General features: G+C 35.3%; 1 protein-coding gene across 1 annotated transcript in view; it reads right to left on the bottom strand.

Annotated features, from left to right (window-relative positions):
* LOC107043046 (regulating synaptic membrane exocytosis protein 1) overlaps positions 1-17626 on the bottom strand; it is a gene marked incomplete at its 5' end in the record, with an annotated part of 50838 nt that overhangs the window by 1417 nt on the left and 31795 nt on the right. Inside the window, 6 exons of the mRNA XM_015264347.1 lie at positions 100-182; positions 308-434; positions 8522-8701; positions 9068-9411; positions 9724-9939; positions 10235-10404. Coding sequence (XP_015119833.1) covers positions 100-182; positions 308-434; positions 8522-8701; positions 9068-9411; positions 9724-9939; positions 10235-10404 — 1120 coding nt within the window. The remainder of the gene's footprint in view (positions 1-99; positions 183-307; positions 435-8521; positions 8702-9067; positions 9412-9723; positions 9940-10234; positions 10405-17626) is intronic.

The raw sequence follows: 17626 nt of genomic DNA, 5'->3' as shown, positions 1-17626 counted from the left end.
AAGTTTGAGAAATATAATGAAGAAAAAATTTGTAAATGCTGCATTATAGTATATTTCAATAGAAGTGCGTAAAAGTGTTTTTCATTCCATTTCCCTCACCTCCAAGGAGTTTGACTCCTCTCGGTGCCACTTGTCCAGGACCCAACTTCAAATCCAAGCCATTTTCATTTTTCATCGACTGACTGGAGAATTTGATGACACCCCAGCATTTTCAATTTTTATGAAATGAATAAAATGAGTGAAATAAATCGTCATTTTTGTTCGTGCACTTTCGCAAAAATGCAGAGCGAAATTTGAGTGAAATTACCTCCACTTGTCATCCTCATCGGACTCACTATTTCTGTCATAAAATCGTTCAGGAAATCCCATCATCGTTTGTCCCATACTGTCCCTCCTCTCCCCCCGATTGATGCTGTCCCTTCGCTCATCTCGCCCTGCGATATTTCATTCACAAGATTATACGGATAAATCGCTCACTTTCATTTCATTCATCTCTGTTCTTACAATGACCAACTGTTGGACTCACAAAACCTCCCCCTTGAGCTCACAAATTCTTCTACATTACACTGAGAGAAAACCAAACACGTTGTCAAACAAATCTTGTTTGGGCCAACAAAATCGCTAGTTGAAAATTGCCAAAAAAGAATTTGTTTGGTTCGAAGTTGAAAGTCTCAAACATGAATAATTGTTCTGCTTTCGACAGCAACGAAATATTTGGCTCAAGAGGCGGATAATTCACACCAAACGGTGCCTTTTCAGGATGAACATATCTCATGTAGAGGAAATTTTATCAACAAATATTTTATCCCTAAGTTACAAAATTACTATCATATCATTATTATTGCTTCATTTAAGGGTTCATTTCTTATCTGTGATTATTAGACAACCGAAACGAAAAACTACTAGCCCTTGTTTCGCATAAAACAAGGATTTTTCGAGAGCAAAATACGTATGGGAGTATCGAATGACGAAGGAGTAGTGCTAGAAATGACATTTCTTGCGTGTACAGAGAATGCAATTTTTTTTTAACTACTAAATCTATTTTTGCGACAACATTTTTTCACTCCAGCGCAGTCTCTGCATATTTGGGACAAAAAAATCTTTTTTTGATCATTTTTAAAGAACTATTTTCTTGGAACAAGTAAGACTTGTTTGAGAACTTTGTCATTTTTCTCTCAGTGTATTTCTACTAATTCTTGTTATCGTGATCTTCGGAAGGAAGAATAATAGCGCGATGTGCTTGAAGTTTCAGTCAATCGAGTCGCTTCTTGTAGACTCTTGAGAAGTCGAGAAGTAAACGGTGTAAGCCATGGTCGGAGAAATTTTCTGAGTGTTTGATACAAAAAAAAAAAAACCATTGTTGCAAGTGTTCGTTTGTGTCTTACTTACGGTTCAAGGATATCCTTCTACAGAAAACAAAAAGGGGAAAAAATTCTCAAGATTTTCGGAGAACTTCCGCTGAATTTAACTTAGAGATGACAGTCGTAAGAGTACAAACGAACACAGTACCTCAAGTATACGGTTACATTCAGCGATAAGCGACAGTTTCTTCTTTCTCAACATGGCGTAAACCTAATTTCAAAGATTCAATAACTACCTGGCAATAGATCTGGGTGTAGTGTAAAAAAAAATTAAACAAAGATATTTTTCAGATCCTAAAGAATGGGTTTTTCTGACGATTATCCCCATGTTTTTCATAGATAATAGGGAAAACGGTTTTTACGATGTTCTTAAAAAACAAATCCGTGGTAGATACATAAATTATTAATACGGCGAATTTTTTATAAAATTTAATACTTCATAGTTATTTGATTCAAAAAGTTATTGATAAACTCAGTACCTTATGGGAATGCAATAAATCATTTAATAAGTTATTCAGATTTTTTTCTGAAAATCTATAAAGTTTACACGAAAAAATTTGACAGAAAAACCTCGCGAAGTCGCTAGACAATTCTGTTGGATTTTTATTGAATTTTCGATTACTTCTTCACCGATTCTATTAAAATGTTAAATCGAAAATATTCTCTAGAAAAAAAGCAATAGAATTCGGCTTTTCTATGAAACTTATTCTTATTTTATATAATTGAGATATTTTCTGCAGAATTTCCTCGGCTCAAATTTCCTAAATTTTTTGTTTGATTTTCTAGATAAAAAAAAAGAAAAATAGAATGAAAAAAAACTTCCAAAATTTGAGCCGAAGAAATTCTACAGAAAATATCTCAATAGAATAAGTTGTATAAAAAAATCTAATTCTTCTGACTTTTTCCACAGAATATTTTTTATTCATCTTCAAATCGAACAAAAAGTTTTAATAAAAGAAAGAAATTATTTAAATCGACTATTCAACTTGTCACATTCTACGAATTTAAACTAACAAATGATAGTGAATATTTGAATTATTCATTCGAAGTGAATCTTTTCAAAAAGGAATTTCTGACGTACTACGAATTTTTTCCATGATAATTTGACATTTCACGTAAAACTTCAGGGTGGCACGACCTGGGGCTGGAGCTTTTCCTCTTCCACTAATTTTGAAACTTCTTGAATCAACACCCACACCCTCTCCACTTTTTTCGCCTCCCCAACTCGGCCAGTATCCTTCTCAGGTACATCGCCAATGGCTCCACTACTTGTTCGACTTGCAAAGTCGTGAATTCAATTTATTCTCCTTCTCGTCTCACTCAAAACTATGCCAATTTTCAAGTGACCTCGCTTGTTTAACGAAAAAAGAGAAGAGGAATGGGGCCATCTTCTCCATCTACTTAATTATTATTTTTTGATGGCCTCTTCTACTCTATAGTTTCGTTTCCCACCTTTTTACGAGGCTAGCCTCCTCCCCATATCCGCCGACCACCCATAATTTATATCCACAAAGTACACAAGGCTAGGCCACTGGCAATATCGTGTTCCAGATAAACTTGTACCAAGCACTATTTGCATTTTTCGTATCAAACTGTATTTCAGCGGAGGAGGAAAAAAAAAACAAGTATCAAACAGCCTTCAACCTTCAGGAAACTATCTCGTCCGTTTTTCTTTAGTTGATGATACACTGATAGAAAAATTTGAATTCATTTTTCGGAAAAAGACTTTGAATTCGATTTAAGGATATCCATGTACTTTGGCTATTTTATTTCCGGTGAAATGACTTTCTACTTTTGCAGTCGATTTTATTATTCATATTTTGCAGGTTTAAATTTGAATCTCAATATTGAATCGTTAGAAAACATTTTTTAAATCTAAAAAAAATTAGAATGTTTACTTTTGAAGGAAATAATTGGAAAATTGCAATTTTTGGAAATTGTTAGCATTTTTTATAAATAATTTATGAACAATCAACTTTCTAGCATAAAAATTGTGTGTTCGGAATGGCAACAAATTTATTCATATTCTGAATTTTACCAGAAATTGATTTCATGCATAAAAAAATGAGGTTTCCGAAAGTTTAAACAATTTCAATGATTTATTTATAAATAACGAATGTTTAAAAAAATAATAATTCTGTGCAGAATTGAATTTGAATGACGCAGAATATTCATGATATTTTTTCAAATTCTTCTCACGTAATTTAATTGACAAATTTGATGCTTGAAAATTGTTGAATCTATAGTGTGGTATGTACCAAACTAAAAGTTACTTGGATATCTTTAAAAAAAATTGGCTGAATGTTTCGGCTTTTCAATTTCATGCGAAAACATCAATGGAACTTTAAGTTTGCAAGAAATGGTACAATTCACAGGAATTCTCAAACAAAAATGAATATTCACTGACAAATTCCCTCGAATATTGCCTTTAAATGTAAATTAGGTTTAGCAAACCGTTAATTACCCTTAGAAAAACGTAATTTATGTTTAGGTTTTTTGCGTGCAATAATTCCCCGAGCAATCATCAATTCTGTCAAGTTGTCGAGCAAGAAAGGTTCCTGTGCTCCGAATCCCGAGCCAAATTCACAAGTTAATAGTGCTCATAGTGTCTTTTCCAACATTCCCTGTGTTCTTCATCTTAATTACTTATTTATCATTGGATAATAATAATAATTATTTATTTATTTAGAAATCTATTCATTATCTCGGCCACGTTCATTACCAGTAAATATAATAAGTGAGAATCTTGAAAACATATAATAGTATAATAGTATATCGTAAGGAGCAAGAATCCAATGTCCACTACTACTTTCCATGCGAGCATCTACTACTTCCATCATCATACGCAAGCCTCTAGAAGTTGCTAATTCATAACACTGTCATTGTAGTTGAAAAATTGTGTCAATTACTACAGTCAATTCAGTATCAAAGGAGAAACGTTTATTCAGTTTTTAACATTAGTTTTGGGATAAATAGAGGGGCTGAGGTGGTAGCAATGAAACAACGAGTCTGACAGACTTTCATTGCACAAGTGCATGGGGATACTATATCCCAGGGACTACGCAATATTTTATCACAACTACTGGGAACAGGAGCAAAGGGGATTTTGCCATAGTTTGGAGACAGGATTTCTAAAATACGTCCGCAAGTTTTGGTTTCAACTCGTGTGATTCAACATCCCACGCTAAGAATACACAACATAAAATAGTTTCAATTGAATTCAGTGATGAAGGGGTGAAACGTAGCAAATCGTGGCAATTTAACGTTTTGCGGTCTTTTTTATATTAAATTACTCTAACGATGAATGATTTCAGAAAATATTGCTCGAAGATTTTTTTGGATTGGTTCTGCTTTCATTTGAGAACAACCCGTCATAAATAAGCACTCAAAAAAAGGATTGAAATAATAAACTGCAATAAATATGGCTTTTTTTTCGAAATTTAGTAATGGATTTTCAATTTTTGGACATTTTTTTGCGACATAGTCATCTAAATAGCAATGACAATGTCAAACTACTCAAATTATTTAAAAAATATGATCTTTTGTCGTGTTGAATCGATTTACTTGTGGACAAAAAAAAATTTCCACCACAACATGATAATTTTCGTAGTAGTAATGGTTCTCGTGAGACATTTATGTCTTTCGGGTAAATACATTCGTTCTACAAAGAATTATATGAGGCTCCCGTTTTATCAAGTGAATTTTATTGAGTAGTAGTTTAACAAATGATAATTTCAAGAGGAAACTACAATTTTCTTGGTGACAACTGTGTTATTGGCAAAACTAAATAATTTCGAGGGAACAATTTTTTTTTAGCGAAAAAATATTCTTTCACCGTCAATGTATTCTTTCTACGGTATAAACCTATGGAGTTCTCTCAGATCAAATGATTGTCGTACAATAGATTATATTTTTTCCCGCCAACAGTTGGAATTCTTCTACGGATATTTCTGATGATCACGACAAAAATTCATTTTTTGCGAAAAGTATTAAATTTCCTCCTGTCAAGCTGGTTAATTTCCCTCAAGTAAATCTGTTTTACTTCATCAAATATTCACAGGTGGTACATAACTTTTCAGCAGAACTAATTTTTTCTCTCTGTGCACGGAGAAAAATTCCGCATTCGATGAAGTTTCCGGGGATTTCTGTGAAAATTTCATATGAGAACGGGAGAATTTCACGTGCCACTCAATTAAATTTCTCTCCGTGTGTAAATCATGGTTCTGATATCATTCATTCGCTCAAAAATCCAACATTACAAAAAAAAAAATTTTGCCTGTCACGTTCCACCACTTCACTTCTGAATTTTTTGAAACGATAGACAGGACCAGAGGATGGGAATGAATTTCTCGGATACCATAATGGATAAGGGCACATCGGGACGGAGGTGAGGGTTACTTCAACGTTTTTTTTTCTCGTGAAAACAAAAAAAAAATTGTCAACATAGTCAGAGAGAAAGAAATACAGAGGAGTGAGACAGAGAGTGGTCTTACCAGTGCCCTCAATCGTTGGACGACATTGCCTTGCGTTTATTATCGGGGTGGTGTGGAGTGCGGTAGTGATAGGGAGGCCGAATTACCGGTCCTCGGAGACACAGGCTCGCACTGCCACACAGTAACTGTTGGGACTATGCACTCTGGTTGATCGGGCCCGGTTATTCACGGATTGCCCGATATTTGAACATAGGTTGGTGATGTGGTTGGTGGTTGTGGTGATGGGGTGTTATTTTTTTTTTATAATTATCATTTTTTTTGTGGTTTGTGGTGATCATGTCGATTGAGTGGTCGAGGTTGGCCGATTTCATTTATTCATATATTTTTAATCCATCGGCATTCCGACCGAGCGAACGTCACATTAGTAGATATTTTTTCGTTATTGCGAATATCGTTCACAAGGCAGCCGGAAAGAAAAATTAAACATGAGAATCATCTAAATTTCAATTTCATGTGAAATTCAGTAATTAAGTGGTAAAACGAGATACGCCAATTCTGGTTGGACTTGAGTTTTTGATGATTATCTTTGAATCCAAGACTGATATTCAAATATTTATCCGTATTTTCTATCGCAGCTGCAATTCAGCGGCTAAAGGGTAAAGCAATTCAAGTCAATTTCGATTATTGGTCAGTTTTCCGGGAATATCTCGGAATCTAAGGCCGATAGCAAAATTTTTATTATCACCTTTTTTGTAGCTCTCAATTCTCTCTACAAAAAAGATTATTACGAAAATTTCGGTATCTCCTGTAGATTCGGAGATATTCCCCAAAAACGCGTGGCTACTGAATTTATGTTTTAAAAAATCATCACAAAAACTTTGCCCTGTTCCTCAGTTTCAAAGATGTTCTTGGAATACACAAATTAATAAATAAAGAAGTCAAAATCATCCTGAAGTGAAGTTGACTCATCTAGTTCTATCACTTTGCTACTGACTTGTCATTTATCATTTATTTTTATTTATATTCAACATCAAAATGGGCATGGTTGCGGTAGCACAGTAAACAGTCACAGAGGGAAAAATGTCATTACGTAGTGAGGATGATGATGTTATTGAAATTGTATCGATTGATTTTTTCCCTAGTTTTACAACTCTTGAACTTTGTTAGATTACGAATGAGGTATAATGGGTGGAAATGGATTTTCACAATGAAAAAATTCGAGAGAGTGTGAGGGGGCGGCTGAGGTCGGCAACTGCCCTGGAGTTTTTATCTTCATCATAACTCCACATTCATTACGATAATGTTCACCTTATGACTCCCTCAGGCGCTAAATCTTCAATGAAATGATAACTTATCTTCAAAGTTTTTCGCTAGTCTATTGTATTTTGCATGAGTAAGTTTTGCTGATGGCTTTTGGTGTTTTCATAATGACATTTATCACTCTGTGCAGATGAACATTGCGCTTATCAATATTTCTTCAGTAACAGAACAAAACGCAAAGTTTTTCAGCCAATGATATTTTCAAGATGTTCCACGGAGGAGTTTAGTAATTTCAACACTGACACGATTAAAGCGTGTGGATTTTGGTGGATTACCTCCAGTTGAAATTTTGGCTGGCATTGGACGGGTTTACACTGAGTCATACACAATGGTTAAACATTGAGCCTGGAGCACGAACAATTCCATCGGAAACTCCGACTGGTTAATCGTTTGATAAACTTTTTTGAATATCAATCTATCGAATAAAATTGTCCGTAGACAATGTGGAAATTATTAATTGATAGGATCCGATGGGTAAATTATCCGTTCGCTCGGTCAAAGCACCTCAGGGTTGAAGGGTTTGAAGCACATATGGGGGCTCAATTTTACATGAAATAAAAACTGATAGTGAATGGCCTAAAACTCATGAAAATCAAAAATTGAAAGATACAAAGGAAATAGAATAGGGATGATAGTACAGTCGACTTTTCAGTTATACCCCGACTGTCCGAGTCTCATCTCATTCAACAGTCGCCTCATCCACTCAATTCCACTTTAATTCCAGGTGTCGACATAAATTCGAAAGATGAAAGTTAATATCAAAGTAAACAGAAATACAATGAATTCTATACATCCATTCGTACCACCAAGGACATTCGTGATAGATAAATAGATAGATAGAGAGAAAGGTAAAAAATCGTTGGTGAATATCGTGGAGAGATGTAAAACTAGATGCGGCAGGCAGTACAATAGGTTAATGCACCTGATAGACGCGTGAAACGTGACTATGAGGACGATGAATGATTGACGTTTCCCCTCACGTGAATATGAATGGAGTCTGTGGATGTTGGTGAAAGGTAGAATGCATCACACTTGGGTGTGAGATGAGGGTGGAATGTTGATGATATTGGTTAGAACAGCATGAAGATGGGTATTTGGCAGTGGCTTTTCAAAATGAATCTAGCTTGTGCTGTACAAAGGTATTGATTCATTGACTCTATGAACGTTATTCCATGGTCAATGTGCACATACCATTAATGCTATGGTGATAAGTGACAGCGATTGAGAGACATCAGTGTGAAACGATATATAAAGAGATTAAATTGAATACAGAAAATATTTGGGGGGTAAAAATGTTGAACATAAATTGAGAGCTGAGCGAAAACATACAACAGGTATTATGATGATATTTAGTTTGTCTTTTGGGTATCTTATTCATGACATTGTATTGTTATTAAAATTACTCACGGCTGCCGCGTCTTTTTTCATTGGATAAACTCATTGTTCTTCCAAGTTCACCTCTTGCTGCTATTTTCTGAAGTGATTTTAACACCTCCTCATGATTTCTCGCTGTTCTTGCCACTGAACTGCGTCGTCTGTCACGACTGTAGTAAACAGGTGGTGTGTCGGTGTCACCAATACTGCCCCCTGTAAATTCAAATTAATTCTCAGTTAATTTTTATTGAAAATACGAGGTGAGGTGGAGCGAACAAAACATGAGGATTTAGTGGAAGAACGTGTTGTCATTGTTTATTAACTCGATTCCCATGGTCCTTGACGGGCTGAATCGAGAATAGGTCAGGGATTCCAGTGGGTGAAGGTTGTTATTTTATCTTTTTCACGGGTTTTCGCTTACCAATGTGAATTTGGTAATTGTGAGTGAGCTCCATTTTGTTTTTGCGTGTGTTGCCAGTAATACCTCAATTGTTTTGGAACAATAATTGTTTTTTTAAAGAACAAGATTGATTTCTGATGATTGATTGATTGGCCAATTGTGGAGTTGAATGTACTTACGTTTACTGTCAGTCCCTCCCTGGCTCTGAAAACTACTTCTACGACTGCCAGGCAATGATCTACTGTAGTCTTTGCTCAACTCGTAAGGCTCAATCTCGAGCTGCTCGGATTGAGATGAGCCGCGTCTTGAGTTTGCCTGCCAAGCATGGTCGGGATGGAGGAAATAGGGCTCAGGACTGCCGCTCTCACTCTGCGTCTGGGTGTCGTCGCTGTAGCTTCTTTCGCGTACATCACGGCGGAGCAATCTCTGGGCTATCATTGATACCTCAGCTGATACTGATCCCCGGGGTGAAGCATATGGGGATTTTCCAGAACGCCAGCCCCTCGGGTCTTCCAATCTGTACCTGTTTGTCGTGAGAATGAATAGAGTGAGTCGCGGTAAAAATTGATAAAAATGCCTCTACCCCGGGTGACTTCTCATTCCACATTCGAATCTTCTTCTTTGAGAAAATATTGAGCAAGCAAAACCGCCGTGCGAATGTCAGCAGACGTCACAGAATCACTGAATTGCGATGTCTGTTATATCGATCTCAATATCAATTTGTGATGTACATCCGTTTCAGTGTATCCCAATAATTCAACCCCCCTTGACTACTTGGAATGAGCAATCTACAGTTTCCAAACTGAAATGCATTTCAACCCAAAGAAATCCTCACCAAATAGCCCGGTCAGCTTCGATGGCATTCTCCAGATTCACAACGCATTCGCCGAGGAAAACATTTTCACCGTCCGCCTGGAAGTCCCACAGAGTCACTTCGATGGTTCTTTCAATAAGTTTCTCACCCGCAATACCCGGAAATGTCAAATTGGCATTCCATATTGGATTCTGAGCTCGCTCAGCAACATCTGTCTGCAGACTGCTCTTCTCACCGCTTGCAGGAAGATTGAAAAATAATGGTGATAATGAGAAAATTGTTTGGCGATCGGAATTCATTTCGAGTACACTGATAGACTGACTCATTTATTTCAAACTAGATTCGTTAACTATTAGCGAATGGTGGAGTTGAAAGGTGAGAATCGAGTCAAACAAGGCCCCTCAAATGTGCATTTGGTAACTATTAACGAATGAACATTTGATGAGACCGAATAGACCCTCGTCTCCAACGAAATCCATTCGTTAACAATAACTAATCTTTTCTATCAGTGTAGAGTTGTAGGAGTCATTACCATGGTGGCAAGAGCACCAGTTTGGCGAATGCCTCGGGTGGTGAGCTGTCCTCGCGAGGGCAGAGCTCATCACCACCGAGCACAGACACCACTAATTCCTTGGTGTCCACCTCGTACCAGACTTGTATCTGTATCCTGCCGGTTACTTGACGTTCCTTAGCTATTTGCTCCTACAAAATTTTTGACATGTCGGTTATAAGGTGCGATGACGCCACAGCTGGATTGTACACGGGAAAAAAGTTGGAGAAAAATTAGCGAACAAGTCGAGGAATTCATTTCTGGGTCTTTTATTTGAATAGGGGCGAAAAGTGCGAGATGAATAGTAAATTTTTTTCCGCTGACGCGGGAAAATTTACTGTAAAAATCGTTATTTGTACCGAAACGGTAAAATTTACCATTTATTACAGCAAAAACTATCCCATGAACGTAAATAATTGCTGAATATTGCTTAATCATTATTTTTGAGAATGATTTTTGTCACTAGAATTATTTTTTTATAAATTTTTTTTTTTTTTATTAAATACAGAATGGAAAAATTTCACTGTGCAGGGAACTGTAATTTTTGCATCCATGTATTTTTTTATGAGCAAATCGTAAGTCATCCACAAATTTTTTTTTCTGAATATCAATTTCGCTGGATGGTTACCCGTATAGTAAAATTTGCTGCGATTTTCTAGATTATTTTTATCCAACTTTCCTCCCGTGTATTTCACGAAAAACAAATTGAAATATTATCATAAATTTTGATTCATCATGTACTAGTAGTATTCCAGACAATTACTCGAATTTCGATTTTTTGAATGACTGAATATATTTAATTATTTTAACTTCTAAAACTGAATTGAAAAATCGAATTTAATAGTGAAGGGACAACAGTTCAAATCAATTTTGACCACTGGTCAGTTTTCAATAAATATCTCGGAATCTAAGGCAAATAGAAAAATTTTTCTCATAATCTTTTTTGCAGCTCTTAATTCGCTTTACAAAAAAGTTATTTAAAAAATTTCGCTATCTCCCTCAGATTCGGAGATATTCCTCGAAAGCTCAGCTAAGAATTAAGTCGACTTGAATCGTTTTACCGCTTTGCTACTGAAACTATTCTCATTCTATCTAAAGTGAATATCGAAACATTTTACTGTTTCAATATCACATGATACTCATTCGGTTTTTTCATTCCGTTTTTGTTTTGGCTTGGAAATATTTATTATTCATAAAATATTGCTCTGTTTCGAATTTTTATCAGTTGAAAAAACAACTATTTTAATGAATTCTCCAACATTTTTCGTATTCACTATGGCCATTGCTCCTTAATATTTCAATTAGTTCTTCAAATAATATCTGAATAAAACGAAACATCGATTTTTTTCTCTATTACTATAACAAAATCCTGACCACGAACGCAAGAGTAAAGCGTGCCTTTCCCCTTTCATTCTATTAAATTCTAAAACTATCTCTCAGTGATGTATTGATCTTGGACTCTCAAAAGTTGGCATGGATGAAACCATGAAATTTACGTTAAAGTTAACACTGGAATGTCGAGGAGGGAGTGCTTTACCCATGCACCTGTAGCCGATCTTAATATCGAAAGAAATAGAAGAAATAGTGGAAATGAAAGGGAGAAAATATAAGTTAAAATGAATAAAATTTTATTCGAATAATTGAACAGAAGAGTCATAAGAGGAGTCTAGGATGCACTTGACATGCTGAGCAAATATGCAACACAGAGGATTTATTTGTTATTTTTCGTCCATTTTTAAGCTGTATCGGCGCCTACGCTACGTGACCAATGACTCCAGGCGGAAAAATGATAACGATAAGGCACATGAATGAGAGAATGACAGAGAAATTAATAATGAGAACGAATGAAGAAGTGAGCGTTAGCTATTCCTTCAAGAATGCCATATCTGGGCAGTAAAAATTCATCTTTAGAATTTTTTATCATTCAGTAATAATTCATAATTATGTCGCGCCTCACTAATCGCTTCTTCCACAGTTTGATAATTTTCACACACCCTTTTTTCTCATATTACCGCCCTCTGGGGTGTGCGAAAACGAACAAACGAGTGAGAGCGAGGGAAGAAATTTCATTTCCCCCCTGGAAAAATTGCATTTCCATTGGTTTCATTGAGAAATCAACAATTTGATAGGAGAAAAGAAAAGAAGTTTCAGTTGGACCGTACGCCTTCTCACTGTTAAATTATTCCATGAAAATTCGGAAAAATTCAAAATTCATGGCATTTTGTGCAGACACTAAATGGTATAACCCTTTTTTCATCACTGAAATTTGTTGATAGATGCCTGAAAATGAGAGATTTATCCCTGGAAATCCGCGACATTACTCTGAAAATTAGTGACGATGTCATTAAAAATTGGTCACAAAATCACTGAATTGTAACGAAAGAATTAATGAATTTTAATTGAATTTTCCAATCACTAAAATTCACAATCGCGAATCCCTTGAAATAAATTCCTAAAAATCAGTGACATGTCTCAAAAAATTGAAACTTTTTTTCCCAGTCTATGTAGCAAGCAAATAGTGAACTAAGTGGAGGATATTACACCTTGATTTAGAGTGAGAAAGAGTTGGAAAATGGTTGATGTTGAAATTTGAAAGGAGACATATCAATACCTGGAGATGACAGTGATAAATATACAAAATATAGAAAATATTGCATACAGTGCAGGCGTTTTTCACGTATTTTTTATCAATAGCAATTGTATGGGTCGTGTATTTTTAACATGATGAAATTAGACCAGGCAGAGTACTCCGAGGGCCAAGCGCCGTACTAATTCTCAATATTCTGCATCGACTCAACTCTTGCGAAAATTCCATGATGAGACTTTCGATGTGGTTTTTCCTCGGAAAGTGAATTTTCTCAATTTTCAAATGTAATAGTACTCTTTCAGTGCTAAATATGATATGATAATCTTCGCTAACTTTCTGAATACTCCATTACTAAAGCTCGACGCGTTTCAAGATTCCAATTTTATTAAAATGAAAAATAGATCGCGTCACGAATAGAGATGTGAAGATAACCGTCATTTTTTTCGTCATATGACAAATTTATGATCGTCATGTGAGGTCATATTTTTCGGTTATAATTCGAGTAGTTTGACATTGTCACTGCTATTTGGATGGAATATGGTGGGTCACATAAATTTTGTGTCACAAAAAATGTCATAATTTGAGCAGCTGTCATCAAATTTTGAGTAACTCGAGATTATTATTGCTATTTAGAAAGAATATAGTTATATTAAATCTAAGTCACAAAAAATGTCATAAAATTGAGCAGCTGTCGTAAAATTTGGAGTAGCTCGACATTATCACTGCTATTAGAAAGAATGTGGCGACCACATTGAATCCAAGTCACAAAAAATGTCATAAAATTGGGAAGCCATTATGAAATTTCGAAAAATATGACATTTTTATTGCTATTTAAATGGAATACGATAATCCAATAAGATTTGTGTCCGCAAAAATGTCATGAAATTGGACAGCTGTCATAAAACTTTGAGTAGCTCGACATTATTACTGCATTTCAGATGGAAAATGACGGTCACGTAGAATTTGTATCCCAAAATACCTCATAAAATTGAGGGGTGACCATGATCAATTTAATTAGACATAAACATAAACCGTCAATGCCGTCATAATTTCGTCATGTGACAAAAATTCTCGTTCCTCGTATCCGCCATGTGACGGTCATATGACGTGTCACAAAATTTTTTGCATCACACGGAGAGAAATTTTTTAGAAAAATTCTAGCTCTAGCACGGGAAAATAGGCGCAATGTGACGGCCAAGAAAAAATTCCAGTGCTGGCACTAGAAATTTTATTGGGGAAAACGTGAATTTTTCCCCGTATTTCTGTGAAAATTTTACAGAGATCCCCAGAAATTTTACCTTAACAGCACTAGAATTTTTCACAGCCGGCAGATTGTAATTTTTTCCAGTACTCGTAATAGAATTTTTCTAGAAAATTTCTCTCCGTGCATCCGTAACCGCAAACCCGCAGCAAGAGGAATGACGTAGAGCTCAAATGGAAAAGAAAATGTGGTCACTTGGTCTTGGAGCACAGCGCACGGTTATATATTTTTAATACATTCTCATTATGTGCACACTCTACTGCTTGCTTATTCACACGCACACGCATTCTAACGATTTGGGTGCAACTCGAAAAATTGACAAATGATTTATATTCCGTAATAACAAATTGATAGTTTGTAATCTAATACATACTATTGACGCATTCCACCAATAATTTTTGTCAATTTTCAAAGTTGGCCAGTTTTTGAAATTCGAAATATATAAACCACAAAGTTGCTGTGAGACATTCGCCAAGGAATCATCCAGATATTTAAATGATCAATAATAAAACCAATAAAATTAGCGTAGTGAAGTGGTAGAATGTTAGAGAACGGAACAATGTGGTTTTTCAAATCTATTTTAAAATTCAAATTATTTTTATGAAAAGTGATTTAGAAGTGAATTTCAGGAAACATTTTCCCACTGGTGAAAGTTTTTGAATTTTTACTTCTCTGAAATTTTTATCACATAATAATTTCACTGACATTTCAAGAAATTGTCTCATTGAAAATTCGAAATTTCATGGAAAAATCAGTGGAAACTGTGAATTTCAATTCAATCATTTCATCAAAATTAATAGAAATCAGAGAAATTCAGCCTAATTTGATACTGACTATTCACGTTTGATAAAAAATTTAAAAAGTTCAGGAACTCTCATTTTTCCGCTGCTTGAAAATTTATAATTCATTGGATTTTCACAAAAATCTGAAAATTTACGATTTTTCTCTCCCCAAATCGGCTTCCATATCAGTCTCCCGAAAATTACTCTCCAATCACTCAACTCTCCATGAAATTTCAATTTTTTTTTCAAATGCAATTGATAAAATCCCTCAAACAACAAAGTTCCCTCGACAATTTATTTTCCAAAGTCACTCATTCAGATTAAAACTGAATGCACGGCGAGAAAAAATACCGGAAAAATTACTGTGCAGTTGGTACAAAGTTCTCCCCCAGCGCCGAATATTTTTCTGTGCAGTTCAATAATTTTTCACGCACTTGACAAAAAATCACTGTATCGCACCAAAATTTCCGGCGCTAGAGGTCAAACTTTTTCTCCCTAGGGAGAAAAACCCCTTTTACCATGCATCATAGTAATTTTACCCTCAGTACATTACCCCTGCAACAAAAAGAATTTTTAATTCACTCATCACATTGAACTACTTCACTACTGGAATAATAATTAAAAAAATGAAAACGAAAATTAAACGTTCAAATTGAGGGAAAAATACTAATAAAAACACTATAGTCGTGCCAGTTGGGAGAGAGTAGCGTGAGGGCCATGTTTTATGCTAAACTTGTTGGTTATCATATAGCCATAACTTACATTTTACACTTTCGTCATTTTCGTCGGCGATAGTTACGTTTGTTTCGATACATTTTTTTGTATTTCTTACACGGGGACACAGAGACGAGTATAATATATGAATAAATCGAAAAATGGAGGGTGGAGGAGGCCTCGGAGGAGGATTAGGAGGAGGGCATATACAGTTAAACGAGGGATGAGAACACAGACACAAATAACACTGCAATTTGAAAAAAAAAAAAATAGTGGAGAAGGGACAGTAGAGACGGGAGTGCGAATGATAGCGAGAAAATCTTCTCTTTTTTGTTCTTGCGACATAGACAGGAGTTGGGGCTGGAGCAGGTATCATTATCCAGAGTGAAGTAAATGATGAGAGAGGGAAATCAAATGGCGAAGAAAAGTGAGTTACCAGAGTGCGAGAACAATCCAGAGACGCAGGGATAGACAGAGTGAGAGATAGAGAGAGAGAGAGAAAGAGAGAGACAGAGAAAGAGAATAGAAATAGAAAAAAACAAATGTTGGATTTTGAGGATATCCGAAAGAGAAAATCCCTGCAATGAAGCAAATTATGAAAAATTATATTTTCAGGCTATGGAGAGTAAATAATTCCATTCAACTGTAAATTATCAAGTCTAAAATATTACATTTTCCAAAAAATTCAGTTCAGTAAACTTCTTTTCAGTCATAGTTTTCATCCTATTTTAATTTACAGTGGATATGCCCTAAGATTTCGGCTTCGGGGGAACGAATTTCACGAATTTAAATCATCGGGAACGACTTTTGTCATTGTTTATTTAAAAAATAGTAGTAGTTCTAATTTTTTTTCAATGGAAAAAGTTTCTTCGCCATTTTTCATGTTCTCTCGACAAAAAAGCATTCTTGTACTATTCTCATAAGATGCATAATTAGGAAGTTATAAATTTTCAAAGTCAAGTTTTGTTGCTCCGCCCAATTTTCCAATTGTTATTTTAACTCACACAAAAGAAAATCTAATTTTTTAAATGTGAGTCTACTCTATTTTCATTAAAAGATTTAAAAAAAATTTCATCCATTAAAATAGGGTGGAATACCCCAGAGAGAATCCTGTTCCAATCCTCTCTTACCGCGAGTGGCCCTACTACGCACTCCTATCGCGCAGAGGAGCCCACACGCTTACATTGTCAATGGTGGGGGGAGTCAACTTCCCCAACTGACATCTTAGAGAAGCTAAATTACAGGGAGTATCCACTGTATTTGAGAAAAATTGAATAGGATGAAAAAGGTGATTTGAAAAATCGTTCATCAACAGATTTGACTCGAAAATATTTTTTTTATTTAAAAAATGAAAAAAATTCTATGCAGAAAGTATCCCACCAGAATATCCTCATGAGAAACTCTGGATACATAAGAAAATTACTTTGTGGTCCTTCGGACCTGATATTTTTGCATCACTTTTCTCACTCTTCCACGTTTTTTTTTCATTGCATTTTACTGTCATGTTTTTGTTTATAATTTTTTGGATCTTTATTCTCAACTTACATTCAGTTTTACACATCGAATTTTAGAATTTCCTCGTGTATTCTTTCATTATTCCATTTTCAGTTTGAGTCACAACCAGCCTAAAATGGGCTAAAGCCTAGACACGTTTGATTGATTTTCAAGAAGTTGATTAAAATAATTTTTTTTTTATTCCTGCTGTTTTCTTCATTTTTCATCGATCGTAAGGAAAGTTTTTGTAAATGTTCTGTTATTAATCACACTGGATATGTGGTTTACAAGAGTTGGACGGGCTTCCATTGCTTGATAATGAAAATGGCTGTTACTGACCTTGGTCAATGGAACGCCGTCGTCGCGTGTTCCTGACAGTCTCAGAATTCGGGGGATCGTTTATGTTTCAATAAATATTGCTTTTAAATTCATTAAAAAATATATGCTACTTGTACACATACATGAAAACATTGATTTCATTATTTATTTGATACTGATTAGGATTATTAGGCGTTGCCATGGAGTAGGGGCCGTTG

This window comes from Diachasma alloeum, unplaced genomic scaffold (genome assembly GCF_001412515.2).
Source record: "Diachasma alloeum isolate Michigan unplaced genomic scaffold, Dall2.0 Dall_scaffold_00547, whole genome shotgun sequence".
Lineage (NCBI taxonomy): Eukaryota > Metazoa > Arthropoda > Insecta > Hymenoptera > Braconidae > Diachasma > Diachasma alloeum.
Note: the sequence above shows the minus strand (reverse complement) of the source record. Positions and strands in the feature narration are given on the sequence as shown.